Raw genomic sequence first — 24,106 nt, 5'->3', positions numbered from 1 at the left:
TCTCTCTCTCTGTGTGTGTGTGTGTGTGTGTGTGTGTGTGTGTCTCACACATGCACACAAATCTTTTGCAAAAATTTAAGGAATGGTTTTGAGGGGATAAAGGTGCTCCTAGAAACCATAAGTAAAAGTTCCAGTGTCAGGGATAGGCTACCTCCTGAAAAGTTATTGGTCAAGGAGGATTCTGAAACCCCTAAAATAGTACAACTTATTGCTAGTGGTAGCTGTCCACTAGAACTAGATGGCAAACCCTTATTGTCGAAGAAGACGTCATTAGCTTTGGGCACAAGATACAGAGAAATCAAGCCAGACTGGGCTGGAAAGCTTCATCCCTGCTAGGCAGCCTTCACACTACCAGAGGAGGCAGGCAGGCTGCCAGGAAAGAGCTGTCACCCACAGTCTTACTCAGTGGTGGCCCCTGTGTGCAGTACTACCAACTGAAACCACCACCGCAACGCTGGCAAAGTCTGTTATGAGGCTTCCTTTTTATGATTATTTCCTCAAGAACTGTGTTATGTAACGAACTTTAGACTGGAGTTAATGCCCACTTACATCTGGTACTTTAAACTAGGTCAAAGCCTGTGGCTGGCTATGAAGGTGATAAATCTTAATGGGGAAGCTACTCTTGTAGTTTTGCTAAATGGATATGATATGCCAATCTAGCCTCTAAACAACTATGTTTGTGCCTACAGTTTAGGGCTGCTGTCAGCTCTAGCCAGAGAAGCTTCTTTTATTTTTTGTCATGGTCAGCAGGTATACAGTAGCATTTATCTGTAATCCCATCACTTAGGAGATGGGAAACAGGAGGATCAGAAGCTCTAGGTCATCCTTGGCAACCATAGGTCAGTCAGTCTGGGATACAGGAGACTAATCTCATAAGAAGTTAGCCTCCAGTCTTCTTACATACTGGAGTCACTCTGTTCCACCTCGTGCCACCAGCAAAGTAAGAATAGCTCAGCACCACAAAAATGTCCCCAATGGTCCAGATGCCGAGCATTATCAACAACAACAACAAGAAGGTGCGAAGCATTAAGTATGCAGGAGGCTTACATTAAGAAGCCAAAACAAGAGGGTCAAGGACAACCTCACTGAAATATAGACCAGAAGACTAAAAACCTATTCATTTGTGGAAAGTAAGAAGTTCTGAGGAACAGAGTTCATATAGGTCTGAGCATACAAGAAAAACATTTAGACAGTAACTTTTTTAAATGACAAACTGAAAAGAAGAGCACAATGTCTGGGACTAGAGAGATGGCTCAGCGGTTAAAGCACTGCCTGCTCTTCCAAAGGTCCTGAATTCAATTCCCAGCAACCACATGGTGGCTCACAACCATCTGTAATGGGGTCTGGTGCCCTCTTCTGGCCTGCAGGCATATAAGCAGACAGAATACTGTATAAATAGATAAATAAATAATAAAAAGAGCACAATGTCTAACAGTTTTACCCATAAAAAGTATTAGACTTATCTTTAAGCTTTATCACACAGAATCCTAAGCAAATCAAGGCCAAAGTAGCTAGGAGAAGCCCTGAAAGAGCTGCAGCAGCCTCCTGTCTCACAGGACCATGCCCCGGCGCCAAGGGTAGAGACTGGTAAAATGACACCGACCAGGCAGAGCTCTGTCATCATCTGTGCCCCTGTGGGTGCAGCCAGTATTAGAGGAGATCACAGGTTCTATGCAGCCTTGGGGAGGCAATCCCAGCAGTACTTCCATATGGCTTCTTCAATGAGTTGAGAAAAACTGGGGGGGGGGGGGGGGGGGGGGGGTGAAAGAGCCATCCTTTTCTGATTCTTTGTTTCTTAGCAGTGACAATTAGGGCTAAGTGATCTACTATCTTCCTAATATACTGTGCCATGGGAAAGCTAAATCTGAGCTAAAATCAACTTCGAAAATTTATTTTATTAGCATTACATCACAATCCAATTAAACAACTGGTAGAGAATCTTGGACAACTGAAAATCTTAGAACAAAGAACAAATTAGTCATCAACCTTATGTATCTTTGATATTAGTAATACCAATGTACCATATATTAAAGACAGAGATAATGAGACATCAACACATTCAGGGTTTTGTATGACTATTAGATTGAAGTCAGAAAAAATGATTTTTCATTATTGAAAAAATATAGGTACTTGAGTAAGATGAACTTCAAATATGATGAGCTATGCTCTGAAACTAAAGTTAATGAGAACACACAAAGCCTTACTTAGCATTTTTTAATCCATCCTGCAGTATAATTTGAAGATAGCTTCCATGATAAGATTCAAGAATGTTTAACATACAAAGGCAAATGAAGAAATGTTTCAGAGGTATTTTATGATTGGTTCAAAGGAAGATTCAAATGTTACCATAGCAGATTTAGGATAACACTTTCTAAAGTAGTGGGGTGACTCTAATTTTCTATCTCTCATCCTTACCTTGAAGAGGAATTCCCAAACCCCAATTACTCTTAACAATCTCATATTTCTATTACATAACAAAGCTTTCAACACAAACATACTCAGCATGCTTATACCTCGCTGACACCAGAGCAGTCCAGAGACTAGCAGTATAGAGAACTTAACAAGGGAAGATTAGAGCAATTAACTGTCATACAAAACTTCGCTGCATGTCATTCGACAAGCTTACCTTGCAGTTTCTTTAACACGGCAACCTCCATCTTCAGAACTTGCTTTGGCTGCTGAGCTGACTCCACCTTCAGTGCCACATTTTCCCTGGTGAGCATGTCCAAGGCATCGTAAATTTCTCCAAAGCCCCCACCCCCAATCTTTCTTAACTGCGCAGAAAACAAAACAAGAACAATTCAAAATTATGCAAAGATTCTAATTGGAAGCCAATTCACGTTTACACTTAAAAAACATGTAATTTTACTAGTCCTATTTTATAATAAATGATTTCAATATTGTTAAATTATTTATACAGCAAGAGGAAAACAATTGTCTGGAGATAATATCAACAACACTTCCTAGAGATTTGTCTACAGAAATAATGAAATTATTTCAGTTATAAACAATTATTAAAGGTCTACAGCTAACATCGAAATTGTCAAAAAAAACCCACAATATCTAAAAGAATCAATTCCTATAAATACCATTCAATAGCCAGATTAGTTCTAATCTAATTTCATTTGCAGACTTTTTAATCAATGAAATATTTTTGCCATTTAAAATCTTATATAGAACAAATCTGGTCTATGGGTAAAGAGGGAGGCTGAAGAATGGGATAAGCAGCTAGCATCTAGTTCATTCTCCTCTCTGAGGCAGGATTAGCAGGATCCACACAACAAGCAAAGAGTGGTTCTACACGATCTCAGAGAGCAAACACTACTATTCATCTACACTTCAAATAATAAGCTGTAATCAACTTAATTGCTTTCATCAAACACTTTAAATGCTAATTGGAGAACATCAGAATATTTGAGTATCATAAACAGGTTCTGAAAGCTAGTCACAATTAGACCTGTAAAGGGCTCTGAAAATCTGGGGTGGGTGATATACTTTATGCAAGATGCAAGCAAGAAACCAGTTCTCCACTTCCTGAAGCCCTTTCTTCTTATAAACAAACATTTGGAATGTAATGCAAAGGTAACACATGAGGCCCAAAATTCTAAACCTTCCAAGAAGCCCATGCTCTTGTCAAGCCCTGCTGACTTCTCCACTGGGATTCTCACTAATGCCCTTATCTATGCTCTAGACCTCCTTCCCTTTCTTCCTGTGGTGCAGATCAGGTGCAGAGCCTGTCTGAATTACATGCCCAGCCCCTTAGGCCAATTTATCATCTGAATTTCTATGAAAATTATTTGTTTACTTTTTCAATTAAGAATTTTATCAGGCCATACCTTGGCTTATCACTGGCTTTTAAGTTTGTTGAGTAACTTTCTATTGTTCAGAGACAAAGTCTCTATTCTGCAGCCCTGGCTGTTCTGGAACTCACTATGTAGACCAGACTGGCCTAAAAGGCACCCCACACCATGCTGGGTAAACTGGGTTTGCATCCAAGTTGGCCTCCAATAGTGATCTTGAACTCTTGATATTCCTGCCTGCACCACCCAAGTGCTAGAATTACAGAAGTGCACACCACATCCAACTTCGTGTTGCTTGTCTGTCCTGTCTCACTCCACAGAAGTAGGCTTCTTCAAGGAGAGGTCACTTAACCTTCTTCTTTACACACTGCTTAACAAAGTCCAAACTATATAATTACAGCTTATTTACAAAGGTGGTTTTGCGTGTTTAAGCCATGGCCATTTTAAATTTGTTTGGTGATAAGAAGGAGTAAGATAAGGAACTACAGGGTGAGCATGGGATAGAACCAGGTGCCAGGTCTATGCAGTGAAGTGTGCTGTACTTTGTAGGGCTCTAGCTGGTACTTGTGATTCTTTGTATGTTGTCCACTAAATAAAACCTAATGTAAGTTTTAAAAACTAAAACCAGGCAGTGGTGGTTCATGCCTCTAATCCCAGCACTCCAGAGGCAGAGGCAAGCAGATCTCTGCGAGTTCAGGGCCAGCCTGAACTACAGAGAGAGAGAGTTCCAGGACAGCCAGGGATACACAGAAGAAACCCTGTCTCAAAAAAAAAAACAAAACAAAAACTTAGCTGTTCTGAAAGAGAAAGCTGGGAGGGTACCTTAGCCTAGGTATTCAGGGACAAGCTGGACAACATAAGACTCTGCTTCAAAGCAAAGAAACAAAACATAGTAAGTACTAAGGGTATGTTTTTATTATTTTGACTGATGGCTTATTATTTGATACACAAAATAATTTCAAATAAATGACAGAATTTTTTAAAATCTATGTTGGGTCCTTAGTCTATTTCTATTAATGTAATTTGAACAATAGAACAGTAATTTGTTTAACCTTGACAAAACCTTATAATATCTTCATTAGTTCTGAGGTAAAAACAAAGTCACAAGTAATATAGTATGCTAAATAAAGGCACAAACATTAAATATATCCACTACATTATCTCTCATCCTTCTGTTTTTAAAAAAGATTTATTTTATTTATTATGTATATATACAGTATGCCTGCATGTATGCTTGCATACTGGAAGAGGGAACCAGACCTCATTACAGATGGTTGTGAGCTACAATGTGGTTGCTGGGACTTGAACTCAGGACCTCTGGAAGAGCAACCAGTGCTCTTAACCTCTGAGCCATCTTTTCAGCACCCATCCTCCTCCTTATAATGTTAAGTACAGAAGACTTTCATATTGAACAAGGAATTGTGACCCTGACACTCCCCTGTGAAAAGGTAGGGTCTGGTAATATAATACAGTGGTAGAGGGTTTCTTGTCTAGGCATATACACAAAGTACTGTGTTCAATCTCCAGCACTGGCAAAAATTAAAAATAAAATTAAAGCTATAGGGTCTGTTTTCCCACCTTCTTAAATGTGTGTAGCTCTTATGACTGATTAACCAACAGAAAAGAACAATGATAATATGCCTGCTCTGAAGAGAAAACTTAAGCAGCCTGGTAGACTTTATATCTTGCCTCTAAAAAAGCAAATATAGAAAGTGTGGTTATCTTCAGAAGTCATAGGCACAGGAGATTCCAAAGAAAATGAGCTACCAAAGTAGGAGAATCAGAGTGCCAACAAGCCCAAGGCATCAGGTCAGGGAGTAAAGAAGCCATACAGAAATAGAGTCTCTAGCACAACCAAACTTGCCAGAACTAATGGCCAAGCCACCCAGGTAAACTTGTCCCTAATGTGCGTGTGTGTGTGCATGTGTGTGTGTGCGTGTGTGTACACTCATGCAAGTAAAAGTGTATGCAGGTTAATAAGCTTGTGATTTTTGAGACAGGGTCTCTCACTGGGGACAGGGTTTACTGGTCAGACTAGGCTGGCAGGCCAGTGAGCCCCACGGTGGCCTCTTGCCTCTGCCGCTACTTCTCAAGCACCACAACACCCAGCAGGTCCTCATTTGTATTATCTTCCTGGTCCAGTATTTTTTTTTTTTTGTATGGATGTTGAAGATCACTCAGGGCCCTCTCAATTGTGTGGTAAGCACTTTACTGAATGAGTAAACCCTCATTCCTAATTCCTAATCTATAAAACTATAGGCAAAATAAGATGATTAACCTATGACTATTTTAACATAGTTTGCTATATAGCCTTGGATATTAACACACCATGCGTGTGTGTTCGCGTGCGCACGCTCGCATGCACGCGCACACATAGATGCCATCCTTAACAATTATGAATTCTAGCAGGGCTGTCATTCCAGCACTCAGGAGGCAGAGGCCAGCTGATTTCTGAGTTTGAAGACAGCCTGGTCTGCAGACTGAGTTCCAGGACAGTCAGGGCTACACAGTAAAACCCTGTTTCAAAAAACAAAACAAACAAAACAAAACAAAATAAAAACAATGAAGAATCCTTACAAAATGCCATCCTCCTCCCAAATGTGGGGGACAAGTTCCACAACCCGTCGGCTGTAGTTGTCAGGACAAGGGAGCTAATATAGATAAGAATAATGGGTTAATATAAGCTACAAGAGCTAATAAGTAGCCTGAGCTAATGGGCCAATGGAGTTTATAACCTAATGTAGACTCTGTGTGATTTTCTCTGGGACTAAATGGCTGGGGAACCAGGCAGACAAAAACCCAGCGAGCGCGGCCCTCATGTTACAAAATGGCGCCCAAAGCAAGCCCTGTTACACCTCTGTCTTCTGAGTGCTAGGATTAAAGGCGTGAGTCTCCATGACTGACTATAATAAAAACATTTAAAGCCACTGAAAGACTTTTTTTTTCCTTAAAGAGTCTCTATCCTATTAGTAGATTTAGAGAAATGCTAAAACAATTAAAACCTGTTAGTATAAGAAAACTTTAGTTGACAAAACACTGAATAACATTAAAGATAATTAAAAGATAATTATTAAAAACAAAAAATAAGTCCTTAATTAAGTTGTCAGAGGATATATTCCAGTTCTAGGACAAGAAAGTCATTAAAAGACTGTTGGGGAGAGGCAAGGGTATGTATCTCAGTGAAGGAGGGCTTGCCTAGCCAGTGGGAGGCCTAGGGTCCCCCCAGCACTGGAGGACTGCTAGGAGCTAGCGCACACCTAGAACCCCAGTATTTGGAAGGCTGCAGCTGAGACAGCATGACTCAGCTGAAAGCCAGCTGGGCTACACAGTGAGATCTTATTTCAAAGCACCAAACATTGACATAAAACAAACTAAAGGCCTATTAGAACCTGTGGTGGTTTGAATAAGAATGGCTCCCAAAGGTTCATATATTTAAATGCTTGATTTCTAGTTGGTGGGAATGTTTGGGAAAGATTAGGAGATAAGGCCTTGTTGGAGGAGGGGTGCCACAGGGACAGGCTTCAAGGCATCATTCCCAGTGTGTACTCTTTGTCTCCTGCTTGTCAGTCTTGAGCGCTTGGTTTTTTGAATGGTAATGTATATTCTGTGCCATTGCATGTTCTAAGTATGTAATTTGTTTTTTGATTTTATAAGATGTTATAATTAAGAGACTGCCTTGAGTCTCAGAAGAGATTTGGACTTTAGACTTTAAAATGGTATTGAGACTATAAGAGACTATAGGGACTTTTGAATTTGAGCTAAAAGCATTTAGTTCAAATTCAAATGTGATAGTCTGAACGAGAATGCTCCCCATAGGTTCACAAGTTTGAGTATCTAGTCTCTCTCTAGTTGGTGGAACTGTCTGAGAAGGATTTAGAGGTGTGGCCTTATTGAAGGAGGTGGGGTGTTTTGAGGTTTCAAAAGGCTCAATACACTCTCAGTGTGCTTCTCACTGCCTGCCTGAGTATCACACCAAGATGTGGGCTTTCAGCTGTCCGTGACACCACATTCTGCTGTGTCATGATCTCTAACCTTCTGAAACAGTAAACCCAATTAAATGATTTCTTTTATAAATTGCCTTGGTCATGGTGATTTATTTACCATACCAATAGAAAAGCAACTAAGACAGAACGCTGGAGGCTTCTTAATGGGTATCCCTTTAATCAGATGAACACAATCTAAAAATCTCTAAGGATAATAATAACAATGGACTATAACATATCACAATTTTTTTATTAGTATGTCTGTGTGTGTCCACACAGGCATGCACGCAGGCCAAGGTGCACATGTGTTAGTCAAAAGACAACTTCCAGGAGTCAATTCTCTCTTTCCACCATGTGGGATCCTGGGAGAAAGCTCAGGTCATCAAGCTTGGAGGCAAGTGCTTTTATTGGTTGACTCATTTTGCTTCATTTACATTTAGATGTTTATATTTTATGTGTATGGTGTTTTGCCTGTATGAATGTATATGTACCATGTGAGCATCAGAAGATGGCAGATGGCATCAGATCCTCTGGAACTGGAGTTACAGACATTTGTGAGTCACTATGTGGGTGCTGGGAACTGAACCTGGGTTCTCTGCAAGAGCAGCAAGAGCCCACTGAGTCATCCCTCCAGCACCTGCTCCCTTCTGTGAGACAGTTTCACACTGTGACCCAGGCTGACCTGGGACCTACCAACAGTTCAGGATAGCTTCAAATTCAGCCTCCTCAGTACTGGGACTACAGGCGTAAGATACTATTTTGGACCAAATACTTTCCCTTCTCTTTTACTTCATTCTCTCTTTCTCTGTCTCTTTTCTCCCCCACCAGCCTTTCCTCTACCCCTTTCCTTTCCAAAAGGTTTCTAACTGCCCTGGTCTCTAAGTCTACATAACAGAATCAATCGCCTTGAATTTGATCCTGCTACTATCATAAAAAAAGTAAAAACTTTTATAAGTGAATAATTTTGAAAAATAAGTCCTTATATTTCTTTATAGATACATACTGATGTAAGAACTAAAATACTCTAGAAGAAACAAGATTATATATCCTAACCAGAAACTAAGTGTAGGCTAAGTACACAGCAATTTATCATATGTCTGTTTTGTGTACACTTAGAAGTTTTCTCTTTTCTTCTTTCTTTTTTAAGACAGGGTTTCTCAGTGTAGTTCTGGTTGGCCTGGAACTCACTCTGTTGACCACGCTGGCCTGGAACTCACAGAGATCCATCTGTCTGATATTAAAGGCATGTGCTACCACAACCAAACTAGAAGTTTTCTTAATAGTGTTGTAGAAGAAAAAAAGAAATGGCAGTTTACTGAACTTTCAAATTCTTTTTAATTTGTTCTTTCCTCAAGCACTTTTATTTATATTTATAATATTAGCTACAGAAAGAAAAATTTAGAATTTATGAAGCAAACTTAAGAATTAGAGCATAAACAAAACTCACTCATATGAATAAAAGTCAAGCCAGGCAGTGGTGGCTCACACCTTTAATCCCAGCACTCAGGAGGCAGAGGCAGGTGGATCTCTGAATTTGAGGCAAGCCTAGTCTACAAAGTGAGTTCCAGGGCAGCCAGGGCTGTTACACACAAGAGAAACCCTGTCTCAAGAAAACAAAAAAATGAATAAAAATTAAAATACCTGTTTTAGGTAAATAAAAACATAGGTATTAGTCCTTTAGAAATGTTACTTCTATCAGCATACCAAAACATACCAGCCTGTATGCTTACCCCCTCCCCCACTCTCCTGTCTCCACTCCATACTCACCACTTTCCATCGTTCTTTGACCAAGATTCCAACACTGAGGATGTCTGGCTGCTCTCCTCCCCCACTCATTGCAAAACACTGATGTGGTATAACAGCTACACAGGCATCTAGCTCCCAAGGGTGGTTTCCATTTAATCTAAAACAAAAGAAAAAAAGCAGTAGCAGAGCTAATTAACACACAAATAACATTCTAATCTCAAGAAATCTATTGATCCTATACACTAATTATGTAGCTTCCTCAGAAGGGTAGGGGATCCTTACATCTACATTCCAAACACTGTGTAACATACACGATCTTCCCAGTAAAGTGGACCAGCCATCACAAAGACACAGTGCACATAGTTACAGAACTGAAGAAGCATGATGGTCAGTGGCCCTTGACCCAGACAGACCAATATCCTGAGTACACACACTGCCAGGGAAAAAAAACAAGGGAGCCATCTATAACACTTTACAGTTTCAAACCTAGGGCCCTGTGCATGTTAGACAAGGCCTTACCACTAAGCTATATCCTTAGCCTTCTTTTTACTTTTTTGAGACAGGGTCTCAAATGTTCAGACCTATCTTGAACTCACTCTGTAACCCAAGATGGCTTGGAACTTGTGGTTCTCATGCTCAGCCTCAAATGTATCACAGGCATATGCTACCAGACTTGGCAACAGCTTGCAGTTTAACAAATTTAGAATACAATTTAATATCATCAGAGCTAATAACATTTAATATTTTATTACATTCATTTATTTTACACGTGTGTGTGTGTGTGTGTGTGTGTGTTGATACATGCTGAAGTGAAGTCGATAACTTGCAAGAGTGAGTTCTGTTCTTTAACCATGTGGGTTCTGGTGATTGAACTCAAGTTGTCAGGATTGGCAGTTAGCACCTTTACCTGCTAAGAAATCTCACCGAAATCTAAGTTTGAAGATGCACTTCAAATGCATAGAGATTCATTATGTAGGCAAAAAAGGCTGTGACAAAACGCTATGATACTGTTTTTTAAAAGAAAAACAGTAAAAGTACAGTATACCTGTAGAAAATAAAGAGCATACTTACTCCATGAATAAGAGAGTAAAATATTAGAGTGACTTTTTAATGTGTTGCATGTGTGGAGGCCAGAAAACAACCTTCGATGACATCCTCAGTGTGCTGGCTAGTTTTTTGTCAACCTGACACAAGATAGAGTCATCAAAAAGGAAGAAGCCTCAATTGAGAAAATGCCTCCATAAGACCCAGTTGTAGACAAGCTTATAGGCATTTTCTTATTCAGTGATTGATGGGGAAGGGACCAGCCCATTGTGGGTGGTGCTATCCCTTGGCTGGTGGTCCTGGCTGAGCAAGCAATGAGGAGCAACAGGTAAGCAACACTCCTCCATGTCCTCCGTATCAACCCTCAGCTCTAGCTTCCTGCCTGACTCCCTCTGGTGATGAGCAGTGACGAGGGAGCATAGACAAAATAGCCTGCCCTGTCCCTCCACACTGCTGTTGTCATGGTGTTTCATCACAGCAGTAGAACCCTGACCAAGACACAGGGGAACACCACCTTTGAACAGTCCTCCACTGGCCTTGGACTCACTGATTAGGCTAAACTAGCTGGCCAGCACGCCCCATTCTTGTTTCTGACTCCGCAGTGGTGGGGATACAAGGAAAGAACCATACGCCCAGCATTTTTATGTGGGGTCTGGTTATCAAACAAAGGACCTGTGTTTAAGAGGCAGTACTTTACCAGTTGAAATGTCTTCCTAATTCAAATACTGTTAACAGAAAGATTAGATAAAGAAACGAGTTTATAGTATGCTGCCTTCTGTGTGAAAAGGAGGCAAATGTTGAGTAGATTAAACTAATTGCTTATATTTAAAAGAGAAAAAGAAAATGGAAGTTAAGTTCAAAAGCAATGAAATGATTCTTCGTAACTGTAGGCAAACTTCCAATCAAGGGCCGGAAAGCAGACGTATCCGCCACAGCCACTTAAGTGTGCCCAGACAACACTAAGGACACAAAGACAACCCTCAGCTACACATCAAGGGCAAGGCTAATGGCTACATGAAGATCTGTCCAGACTCTGAAAGACAATTTCTCTCATATGTGGTTTGATTATTTATTTATTTGTTTGTTTAGTGCGTGCGTGTGTTTTCATTTCCTAGCATCCAAATGGCAGCTAATAATCATCTGTAATTCCAGTTCCAGGGAATCTGATGCCCTCTTCTGGCCTCAAAAAGAAAAGTAAAGCTGGGCAGTAGGGGTGCACACCTTTAATTCCAGTACTTGGGAGGCAAAGGCTGGCGGATCTCTGTGAGTTCAAGGCCAGCCTGGTTTACAGAGCAAGTAGCAGGACAGGCTCAAAACTACAGAGAAACCCTGTCTTGAAAAACAAACAAACAAGAAAAAGAAAATAAAAAGAACTTGGAGGTAATGAAGACCTTACAGGTTTTCCAAAAGACATCTGGTCAAAGACAATAATCGACTTGATCTTTGGGCCAGCAAGATGACTTTGTAGTTACAGGCAGGCCCGACGTGGTAGAAGGAGAAAACTGACTCCTGCCGGTTGTCCTCTGACTACCACACACGGGCAGCAGCACATGCGCACATCCCACTGTGCAACTGAAAAAAACTTAACATCCATTTCTAGCAATCCCCTCTCAGGATACCTAAGTATAAGCAATACCAACCTATTTCCTACTTCTCTTCTTAGCCAAGAGTGAGTCTCTTTCAATAGGCACTTGATCTTACTGGTTTTACAATTCTGAGAGAGGGAAAAAGATCCAGTTTGAGGTAAAAAGTTAATTAACAAATATACTTAACACTGAACTGTTTACTTCAAAATGCTTAAGAAGGCAAATACGTATACTTTACCATAACAAAAAATAAATTTAACTAGAGAATGGCGGTACACACCCATAATCCCTGAACTTGGAAGGCGGAGGCAGAGAGAATCAGGAGGTCAAGGCCTTCCACACCTATATAATGAGTTTGAGAACAACCTCTATATTTAAAAAGTCCATAAATTTACATTTTAAATGAGATTATTACTCGGGAGGCAGAGGCAGGCGGATCTCTGTGAGTTCGAGACCAGCCTGGTCTACAAGAACTAGTTCCAGGACAGGCTCTAAAGCTGCAGAGAAACCCTGTCTCAAAAAGCCAAAAAAAAAAAAATGAGATTATTAGATAACACTATAGAGAACAATTTCCATTACTTCACTCTAAATTTAAGGAAAGAACATGGAATAAAATAGTACTGCCAGCAGAGTTCTTCAGAACTTGGAAAATACTAATTATTTAAATTAATCTAAGAATACCCACTTACAAAAAAGCATAAAACCTGGAATCCTTATAGGATAACCAAACTAATGAAGCAGCTTTTTTGCTTTTTTTTGTTTGTTTGTTTTTTTGTTGTTGTTTTTCAAGACAGGGTTTCACGTCTAGTCCCTCCTGTCCTGGAACTCACTCTTGTAGATTAGGCTGTCCTCAAACGCACAGAGATCTGCCTGTCTCACCTCACGCGCAGGGACTGAAGGTCTGTGCTACCACGATCTGGCCAGCCATGAAGAGACTTCTAAAATAGCTCCCAATTATCTCTACCTCCTGCCTTTGATCACTTCCCTCCCTTGAGGGCTTGGCTGGATCTAGTTTCTTGCGTCTAATTAAAAGAATGTAGCCAAAGTGAGGAAAGAGAATTCCTCACTGCCTCTCCCTGTTTGCTTGCAGCCATGCCACATCCGCCTATAACACCATGGGAAGGACCACCTGGCAGAGAATGAAAGCAGCTTCTGTAAAAAGCAGGTATCACTACTAGCAAGAAACTGTAGTGAGTTTCACAACTCACAAGAAACAGAACCTTCTATCAGCCATCAGAACAAATTTGGATCCTTCCCCTGCCTTATCCCATGATGGTTGCAGCCTACGCTGACTACCTCACATAACACATCCTGAATGTGTTCCCACTTGGATTATACTCAAAATGGTGACCCACAGACACTGTGAGATAAACGCTTTGTTTGGTTTTGGTTTTTCGAGATAAATGGGTTGGTTTTTTTGTTTGTTTGATTTTGATTTTTTTTTGAGACAGGGTTTCTCTGTAGCTTTGAAGCATGTCCTAGAACTAGTTCTTATAGACCAGGCTGGCCTCGAACTCACAGAGATCCACCTGTCTCTGCCTCCCAAGTGCTGGGATTAAAGGTGTGTGTCATCACTGCCTGGCTTAGATAAATGTTTTAAAATACCAAATCCTGAAATGACCACTGTAACACACATCTGATGGCTGAGACAGGAGGACCTTGAAGGCCAACTTGGAGTTGGTGCAGGAGAATTGTCTGTATTCTGTCAATTATGTTTTAAATAAATGCTGATTGGCCAAGCAGGAAATATAGGCAGGAAAACCAGACAGGAAGTAGAAATGATGCAATGAGAACAGGAGAATTCTGGGAAGGAGGAAGTTGATTCCTCCCAGTCCTGTGCAGACCACCGAGGAAGTAGGATGTGACCTGCCAGCTGAAAAAGGTACCAAACTATGTGGCTAAAATAGATAAGAACAATGAGTTAATATAAACTACAAGAGCTAATATGTAGCCTGAGCTAATGGGCCAATCAGCTTTATAACTTATAGAGATCTCTGTGTGATTTTCTTTGGGTCTTGCCGGCTGTGGGGAACTGGGCAGGACAGAAAACCCAAGCAAGCCACCCCGTTCATGTTACATGGAGTACAAAGTCAGACTATCTCCAGCAATCGGTTACAATCTGCCAAGCTTCAATTATATATTTCTCCGAATGCATGATTACAGGTTCCTTTTCAATTCTACATCATAGAGAGCTGAAAAACCATATAGCATGGCTATAAAACCAATGGTCAATAACTATGTTGGACTCATTTTTTAGTAAGACTAACACCATGAAGACAAGTCAGAGCAATAGCACTATTTTCAAGAGAATTATTGAATAAATTCCTTTCTGGAAAAGTCTCTTGTTTGGTTTTTTTGAGACAAGGTCTCTCTACATAGTCCTGGAACTCACTATACAACCCAGGTTGTCCAGGTACTCATAGAGACCCACCAGTCTCTGCCTCCTGAGTGCTGGGATTAAAGGCATGCACCACCACCTTCAGCTCTGGCAATAGTCTTAATGACCTAAAATAGCGAGCAAATCTCATGGTAATAAATTCTGACAGTAACGCTAAATCTGGACGTGTTGACAAAACAAACCCAAAGAGGATCAAAATATGGACAGAACATGCTAAATGAAGATCAACTTGTAAAATAAAATGTGGTTTAAAAATCTTTTGAAACATTTGCTAGATAGCAAATGATTGAGGGAAAGAGCAAATTAATAAGTAAATACTGACAGTATCCATCCTAGACTACAAAGTTCTTTCAGATGAAGGTCATATCACAGTCCTCTCATCTTCTCAATAACCAAATCATGAACCTGCAGTGAAATCATAGGCACTTGGAGCTCAAAGTAAGACCTACATGTGATTCTAGCCACACAGGTTCACCTATGTTACCTAAGAACAAGTAGAACAAAGTAAGAGGTGCAAAAGGGAAACATTCAGAAAAAATCTAAGAATGTAAATAAAATCACCTGTTAATCCCAGTGCTGGGAGGGACATACAGATAACACCTGGAGCTCACTGGCCAGTCAACCTGGTCTACCAATGAGCGTTCAAAACAAAGTCTTCGGCGCTCAATGGCATGTTCATATTATACCTCTCCCCTCAAGATCTAAGGATCTTCATGGAAGGGGGCAGAAACTGTAGGAGCCAGAAGTGGTGGTATCTTCAAGTAAACTTTTTCTAGACAAAACAGAACAGTTGCACATATGAACTCAGAGATTTTGTCAGCATGTGCAAGACCTGCGTAAGCTAACACCAGACAAAACTCAGGCTGGAGGGGTACAGGAAGTCCCATCCAAGCTGAGAGGCTGTTGAAATCTGATGGCTTCTGGGAGAGGGAGAGTCAGTTTTCTTTAATGGTAGGACCCCTGATAAATGGTAGGACCACATCCAGAGCAGGCCCCAACACCAAGAGCAGTCAGCCAACACAAACTGAAATCTGCAGATTTGAGAGAGAGAAAATGGGAGCAGGGAAAGAAAGGAAGGGAGGGAGAGAAAGAGAGAAAATGAAGTTAGGTGGGTAGGTAGGTGGGAGAAATTGGGGGATAAGATTAATATGATCAAAATATATTAAATTCTCAAAATTTAATAAGAACGTTATTTTAAAATATTAAGGTTGGGCAAGCAGTGGTGGCGTACACCTTTAATCCCAGCACTCGGGAAGCAGAGGCAGGAGAATTTCTGTGAGTTTGAGGCCAGCCTGATCTACAGAGTAAGTTCCAGGAAAGGCTCCAAAGCTACACAAAGAAACCCTGTCTCAAAAACAAAAACAAATGCAAATACAAAAACAAAACAAAAACCCACACAAACCCAAAAATATTAAGGTAGGAAACAATATAAGACGACACTCAATGATGGCTTCCATACCCACATACATATACACGTATGTATACCTGCATGAATACATGCACACACCCAAACAAACACATACATACTACACATATACAAACAAAAGAAAGAAGGAGGAGGGAGGGGAGAGGGAAGAAGGGAGGAGGATGAAAAAGAAGAAACAAAGCATAAGTCAAGGTTAGGGATACAATTCAGTGATACAGCTCATTTTCCCAGAATATATAAAGCCCTCAGATTGATCCACAGCACCACAAAAACAAACTAAACCAAATAAAATGAAGAGTGTCATGGTTTGAATGTGAAATGTCATCACAGATTCATGTCTCTTGGTACCCAGAAGGTGATATTTTGAGAGGTTGTAGAACCCAATGGGAATGGGGCTCAGTTCAAGGAAGTGGCTCTCTTTGGGCATGATCCTTGATGTTTGTGGCCTGGTGCAGCTTCTTATTTTTCACGATGCTGAGATGTAGGAAAGCAGCTGTCCCATGATCCAGTCCCACAAAGCCACCCCTCCGGGCTTTCCCCACCCTGCTGGACTGTATCCCTTCAAATCGTAAACCAAAATAAACCCCTTCCTCAAATTGCTTCTCATCAGGTGGTCAAAGAACAAAAGAATGACTAATACAGTTTCATCTAAGACAAAAACTTAAAAAGTGCAGTGAATCTACTGTCTCCTAACTCCAGACATGCTCCATAAAATAGAGGCAGGCTAAGGCTACACTACCTAGACTGTTGGACCCATCATTTCTCAGTGCCTCATCTTCTTCTCTACTGAAAAGGGAGTGGCTGTTTCCACACTACTGCCTAGACCGTTGTACCATTACACTGTATTCTACGAATTTCACATTAATAATGGTATCCAAGGATTTAAGTGTTATAAATAACATATGTAAAATGTTTACCTCTCGCAGAATCCAACACATTCTTCCTAATAAATGTTGCAGTGACATGTAATATGTCATTTTGCAAGTTTCTTAACTTACAGGAAGAGTCACAGTCCCATTCACAAACACAGTATTGACAAAATAGTCTCTGTATTGCTTGACCACTAACAAAAGGAACCAATTGGGTTTGCATGGTGCTCCAAAAACTGAAACCTATTATATAATTAGTACTTACCAATTCACCATGAAACATTTTTATCAGAAGAAAATTATTTTTTTCAAAATATTTATTTATTTATTTATTTATTTATTTATTATGTATATAACATTCTGTGTGTGTGTATGTCTACAGGCAAGAAGAGGGCACCAGACCTCACAGATGGTTGTGAGCCACCATGTGGTTGCTGGGAATTGAACTCAGGACCTTTGGAAGAGCAGGCAATGCTCTTAACCACTGAGCCATATCTCAAGCCCAGAAAATTATTTTTTATAATATGCTTACAACCTGAATTATAGCAATAATATTGTTATGTTTCTGCTGTAAAAATTTGTAGAAAATTTAGTTGATCAAAAGAAAATAAAGTCAGGTGTGATGGCACATACCTTTAATCCCATCACTCAAGAGGCAGAAGCAGGTGGATCTCTATGAGTTACAGCCAGCAAGTGCTACACATTGAGACCCTGTCAAAAAGCCAAACAACAAAAGAAAAACAAGAGAGAATAGAATAGAATAGAAACAAACCAATGCCATCTACTATGGAAAAAGTATAAATTACTTTCCAAGTGTGTTTTCACCTGAAGGAAATCTTGAGTGCTCCTCATAAAATAAAGGACAAAAGCATTATTTCAGCTGGCACCGAAGATATTTTTTGGAAAATGTTTTCTTATATTAGCATATTTTAATTAAAGCAACCAATTTCATTATGATATTTTCAAACATATTTAATGCATTTTTCTCATATACCTCCCTCCAAAGATTCCCCCAACTGAAGTCACCTCACTATAGCTCAGGCTGGCCTTGAACTCAGTGACCCTCCTTCCTCAGTCTCCTAAGTCTTGGAATGATAGGTATGCACCACCATGCCCAGCCCAAAAGATACAACAGTAAAGTGTGGGCTCTTGTACACTGCTGAATGTAACACTAACAATACAGCTCCTGGTCCAGATGACAGCAGATGTGCTCCTCTGTGACATCCTAACGCCTTGCTTGGGTATGTGACCCAGAAAAACTCGTGGTCACTAGAATATACAGGATTGTACATAGTCATGCCCAGCACAGGGAGAATGGATGAATTCTAGCATATCCATATGGCAAACAGTCTTATTAGTTTCCTATTGGTGCCCTAACGAAGCTCCAAAAATGACCCAAATTTGTAATCTTACAGTTCTGAATGTCAGAAATACAGAACTCCACTGTGAAAGCAAGGCTATGGTCCCCCTGGAAGCTCTATGGGAAATTTTCCCTTTCCATTTTCTAGATGGTGCTTGAACTCTTTGGCTCATGATTTCAGTTTCATCTTCAAAGCCAGTGATGTAGCAGCACCTTGATAACTCAATCTCTTATATTCTCAAACTCTCTCTCTCTCCTCTCCAGTCCGTCCCTCCTTTTCTGTTGTTTGTCTCTGACAAAATATACATCCTTTCCATTTATAAGGACCCTGCGATTACACCAGACTCACAAATATAGTCAAGGCCAATCCTCCCTGCCAAAGGCTTTAAAAGTTTAAATTTAATCACACGTACAAAATACCTTCTGTGACCTAAGGTAACTTATTTATAGGATTCATGGATCAGAATGTGAATTATCTTGGGAAGGGGCAATATTTTATTTGCCACAAAGACTAAGCTAAAATATAAATTAAAAACAACACTACTATACTGAATAATATGAATAAGTTTCATAAATGTTTGAAAACAAGGCAAAAAATTCACATGACTCCTTTAATATAAAGTTCAAGAAGAAATTAATCTATGTTACGCACTTCCTATTAACTTAGGTAATATTATATCCTTCTAGAGTCTTTGATGGAATTGAAAAATAGTTATAATTATAGTTTTCCTTAGTTATGATAAAAGATAAAGTAGATATAAATATTGTAACTGTAATTCTTGCTTGATACCTGTTTTGTTATATGTAATTTTACTATGTTAAAGTTAAAGCTTTCTTTTCTATTTAAACAGAAAAGGGGAAATGGTGTGGGAAATTCTCTGTATATTGTTGCTTTTATTGGTTAATGAATAAAGAAACTTGGCCTGTGATAGGACAGAGTAGAGCTAGGTGGGGAAACTAAACAGAATGCTGGAAGAAAGAAGGCAGAGTCCAGAGACTCCATGTAGCCACCAGAGAGGAAAGACGCGAGTTACCAGGTGGAACCTTGCCTGTAGGCCATGAACCTCATGGTAAAATATAAAATAATACAAATAGGTTAATTTAATATATAAGAGTAAGCCAGAAATACACTTAAGCCATTAGCCAAACAGTACTGCAAATAATATAGTTTCTGTGTGATTATTTCAGTTCTGGGCAGCTGGAAATGAACAAGCGGCTTCTGCCAACAGACATCCATCTGCCTTTGCCTCCCAAGTGCTGGGATTAAAGGTGTGCGCCACTACCACCCAAATGAGTTTACACTTCTTGATCTGAAACTATGCTGAAGAGCCATAATCACAAAGATATTATGCACTACAAAGACATGTCGACAGTGGAACAGAGACTCCAGGAATACAGCCACACAGCTATGTCCACCTAATTTTTGACAAAGGTATAAAAATTATACATCGGAAAAAAGACAGCTTGTTCAATAAATGATGCTGGCAAAACTGTATAACCCCTGCAGAAGAATAGAATGAGACCAGTATCCTCTCTCTCTGCAAACAAGTTAATTAAAAGTGGATCAAAGACCTTAATTTAAAACCTGAAGCACCCAAACTCCTAGGAGAATTCAGGATATAGGTATAAGCAAGAACTTTCTGAACAAAAGTCCAACGGCACAACAAATAGCCACAAGAACTGACAAAAAGTATTACATAAAATAAAAAAAAAGCTTCTACCCAGCCAAAAAAATCATCAACAGGATGAACAGTCTATGGAATAAAAGAAAATCCTTGCCAGTTCTATTTTAGACAAGGAATTACTAGCTAGACTATGTAAAGAACTGCAAAAATTAAATATAAAAAAATGTTCAGCAATTAAGTGTTTGCTGCTCTTCTAGAGAACCAACACCAACATCCAGCAACCCACAGTTGCAAGGGATCCAACACCTTCTTCTGACCTCCAGTAGGTACCCATGTAAATGTGGTTCTCTCTCTCTCTCTCTCTCTCTCTCTCTCTCTCTCTCTCTCTCTCACACACACACACACACACACACACCCCTACCTTTTCTAAAAACTGACAGTAGTCACGTATAATGGCACATGCCTTTAATCCCAGCACTTGGGAGGCAGAGGCAAGCCTGGTCTACAAAGTGAGTTTCAAGACAGGCTCCAAAGCTACACAGAGAAACACTGTCTCGAAAAGACAATATAAATAAATAAATAAATAAATAAATAAATAAATAAATAAATAAATAAATAAATAAATAATTAGTTCTCACAAAAAGACACACATATGGCTAATGTATGTATTTTAAAGTGTTCAGCATCCTTAGACATTAGGAAAGGCTAATTAAACTCCTTTGAGATTCTATCTCACACCAGTCAGAAAACTACCAAGCAAACAAGTGACAATAGATGTTAGAGAGTTTGTGAGAACAGGGACCTTCATTCCCTGCTGCTGGCGTGTAAATATAAACTGATTGAAATATAAACTATTGAAATCAGTGTGGAGGTTTTACAAAAACCTGAAAACAGAATTCACACACCACCCAGCTAAACTATTTCAGGGCATATACTCTACTTGCACATCCATGTTTACTGCTGCTCTATTTACAACAGCAAGGAAATGGAGTCAGCCTAGATACACATCAACAGATGAATGAGCAATAAAACATGGTACATAGACACAATGGAATTCTATTCATTCATAAAGAAAGTAAATTACTAAATTTGTAGGAAAACAGATGGAGCTGGAAAATATTATATTCTCTCTTACATGTGGATACTGGCCTTTAATGTTTGCATGCATGTTCACGTAGGACTGAGTGTGTGTACAGACCAGTAAAGCAGAGAGAGCCCATGAAGATGGGAAATGGAAGCTTTAAGGCAGTGAGTGGGAAAGGCAATAGGGACATGTGATAGGAAAGTAAAAGGAAGAACGGGGGAAGGCTGTAGAAATGGAAACGGGAGACAGGGAGATCAGGAGTAAGCAAGCATATGTGTGGGGTAAATCAACCAAAATCAACTATACATGAAAATGCCATTTTAACAAAAGTATCATTTTAGAGACTTAAGCAATAAGACTAAAACTGAGAATGATGGTTTATGTCTGTAAACCAGCACTCCAGAGTCTAAGTCATAAGGCAAGAGGATTATCATGAGTTCCAGGGAAGTCTGGACTATATAGAGTGAGATCCTATCACAAAAAGTTCCCTCTCCCATCAAAAGAAAATGGGCTAATTACATGGATGTCACTCTCTTTTGAGAAGGCTAGGGAGTATCCATCCATCTGTGAATGACTTCAGAGCAAGAACTCGGTTGGGACACTATTATTAGTTATACAGACTGAAGTGATAAATTTCTATACACTAGATGAAAGCAAGATAATTCACTAAATATACAGCATGATTTTATTAGAGTCTTATGTAACTTATATAAGACTTTACTCTTTAGCAGAAAAATATCAAAAACTTATTTTTAACTAATTTTAATGTCAATGAATATAATGTTAAATGATTCATTAGGAAAAGTCTATGATGCATTCAAAGATGAGGAAACATACTTAAAGCTATATTTGGGCATATTCATAATTTATTTCTAGTGAGAGTGTGAGTGGGAACTATGACTCCTCTTTGTTTGAAATTTAAATACACCCACCTTACCACTTCTAATCCTGGCCACAACAAACTAGAAGGAACCAGATTTACCTTACTAACCAACTATAAAAGCATACAAAATATATAAAATGGAGGGTTTCAGAAATCAGACAACAGGAAGCACCACAGAGATGTGGAAGGAAAGATGAGTAGTTGAAGAAGCTCTACCACCCCAGATGATGCCTGGGGAGCGTTCCTGAGTGGCCCGGGGATGGAGAGCACAACAGTTGCAGAGCTGCAGACAGCCAGCTGGGAAGCTCTAAAGTCCCTTCTGTGAGGCTTTGCCTGAATCCGTGCATGTTATAATGTGAGTTTTAAGTACAAACCCACTGGAAAGAGGCAGGCGGAATATCTCCACATCTCACACAGGTCAATGAATGAAAACTATTTTCTTTTTTTGGTTCCCCCCCCCTTTTTTTCTTTTTCTTTTCTTCTTTCTTTCTTTCTTTCTTTCTTTCTTTCTTTCTTTCTTCCTTCCTTCCTTCCTTTCTTTCTTTCTTTCTCTTTTTTTGGAGACAGGGTCTCTCTGTGTAACTTTGGAGTCTGTCCTGTGTAGGCCCATATTTCGGTATGGCACAAGAGCTATAGGCCCGGTCTGAGGTGGTCATGTAGCTTTGTAGACAAGCTGTCTCAGCCTAACAATAGCTGGGATGTGCTGCTCCTTCCACTTCTGTTATTAATGTAGATCGCCTGAGGAGAGGTGTTGGCTGAAGCTGATCAGGACGTTTGGTGCTCCTTTCTTTTGTAATTTGGAGGATGTCTTATAGAGATGCTAATTCAGGTCTACATGACAGCTAGCTTACTCTCAAACAGGTAGATGCGAACCTGACAAAAGGCCATTCACCTGGTTACCTAGAAGACAGCCTAATGTATTTCCCCACCCCTCCACCCCCGCTCAATTGTTGTGATATATAAAATGTTTGGAGAATAAACGGGGAGATCTTGCCCTTCAAGGATGACTGTGTAAATTGTGTCCGATTATTCCTCGCGACTCCATTCCAGTCTAGTTAGGGAAAGATAATCTTATATGTTAGACCCACATGGGCTTCAACAGTCCTGGAACTCACTCTGTAGACCAGGTTGGCTACGAACTCACAAAGATCTACCTGCCTCTGGCCCCCGAGTGCTGGGATTAAAGGCATGTGCCACCAACACCCAGCAATGAAACTATTTTCAAACAACTGCATCCCAAAATAAAATTCAAAATTATTTTTAAAAAAATTTTGGAGAAGAATACAGAATATAGCAACATAAAATCACAATGTCTGGTATTCATTCAAAAACTGCCAGGGATATAAACAAAGAGAAATACCAACCAAACTGAACAGTACACATAAAATTGGTGGATAACAATTTTAAAACAGCTATTATAGATACATTGACTGTTTCACAAAATAGAGAAAAGCACAGGTATAAAAGACATGTAAATGGATGAATGAATGAATGAATGTCTAGGGATAAAAGGTATATATCTGATATAATAAGCGTATCAGAAAGGCACCATCCTCATGCTCCCAAGCCTAGCTCTGGTCTACAGTTCCTGTACTAGCCCAGCCTAGCAGGCCAACATCTCACCTCAGACACACAACCAAGGGTAGAAGGGAAGTCCACATGTTGTGGTCATACTAAAAAAAAAAAAAAAAAAAAAAAAAAAAAAAAAAAAGATTGAAAAAAAAAAAAGGCCAGGACAGTATACCTCCCCCCCAAATCCACTAATCTATAAAATGTTCTCCAATGAGAATCACCTAGATGAACCCCAGAACACAGTAGAGCACTGAACCACTCATGCACAGAATATGAGAGAGAGAGAGACAGACCCACAATGAAAGGAACATAAGGAACTTTGAGACACCATGAAAAGATCAAATCTTCAAATTAGAGGCATAGAAGGAGAAGAACCTGGGTAGATGGCACAGACAACACCATCAACAGGATCACAGAAGAAAACTTCTTCAAGTTAAGGGAAGACATCTCCATGCAGATACAAGGAGCAGGACCAGAAAATAAACTCCCCACAGCATATTATAATTAAACACTAACTATGCAAAACAAAGAGAAGACACTGAAATCTACAAAAAATTAAAAAAACAAGTCATATATAAAGGGAAACCCACCAAAATAACAGTTGAATTCTCAATGGAAACTTTAAAAGCCAGGAGATTCTGGAGCAATGTACTTGAAGTTCTATAAAACAATAGATGCCAACCTCAACTACTGCACACAGCAAAACTATCTGCTATTGTTGGAGGAGAAA

General features: G+C 39.7%; 1 protein-coding gene across 1 annotated transcript in view; it reads right to left on the bottom strand.

Moving 5' to 3' along the window:
- Ttbk2 (tau tubulin kinase 2) overlaps positions 1-24,106 on the bottom strand; it is a 123,690-nt gene that overhangs the window by 84,251 nt on the left and 15,333 nt on the right. The window contains 2 exon segments of the mRNA XM_042055143.1: positions 2,627-2,774; positions 9,551-9,686. Of these exon segments, the coding sequence (XP_041911077.1) occupies positions 2,627-2,774; positions 9,551-9,619 (217 nt within the window). The 5' untranslated portion in view covers positions 9,620-9,686.

The sequence above is a fragment of the Arvicola amphibius genome, chromosome 5, assembly GCF_903992535.2.
Source record: "Arvicola amphibius chromosome 5, mArvAmp1.2, whole genome shotgun sequence".
Classification (NCBI taxonomy): Eukaryota; Metazoa; Chordata; class Mammalia; order Rodentia; family Cricetidae; genus Arvicola; species Arvicola amphibius.
Note: the sequence above shows the minus strand (reverse complement) of the source record. Positions and strands in the feature narration are given on the sequence as shown.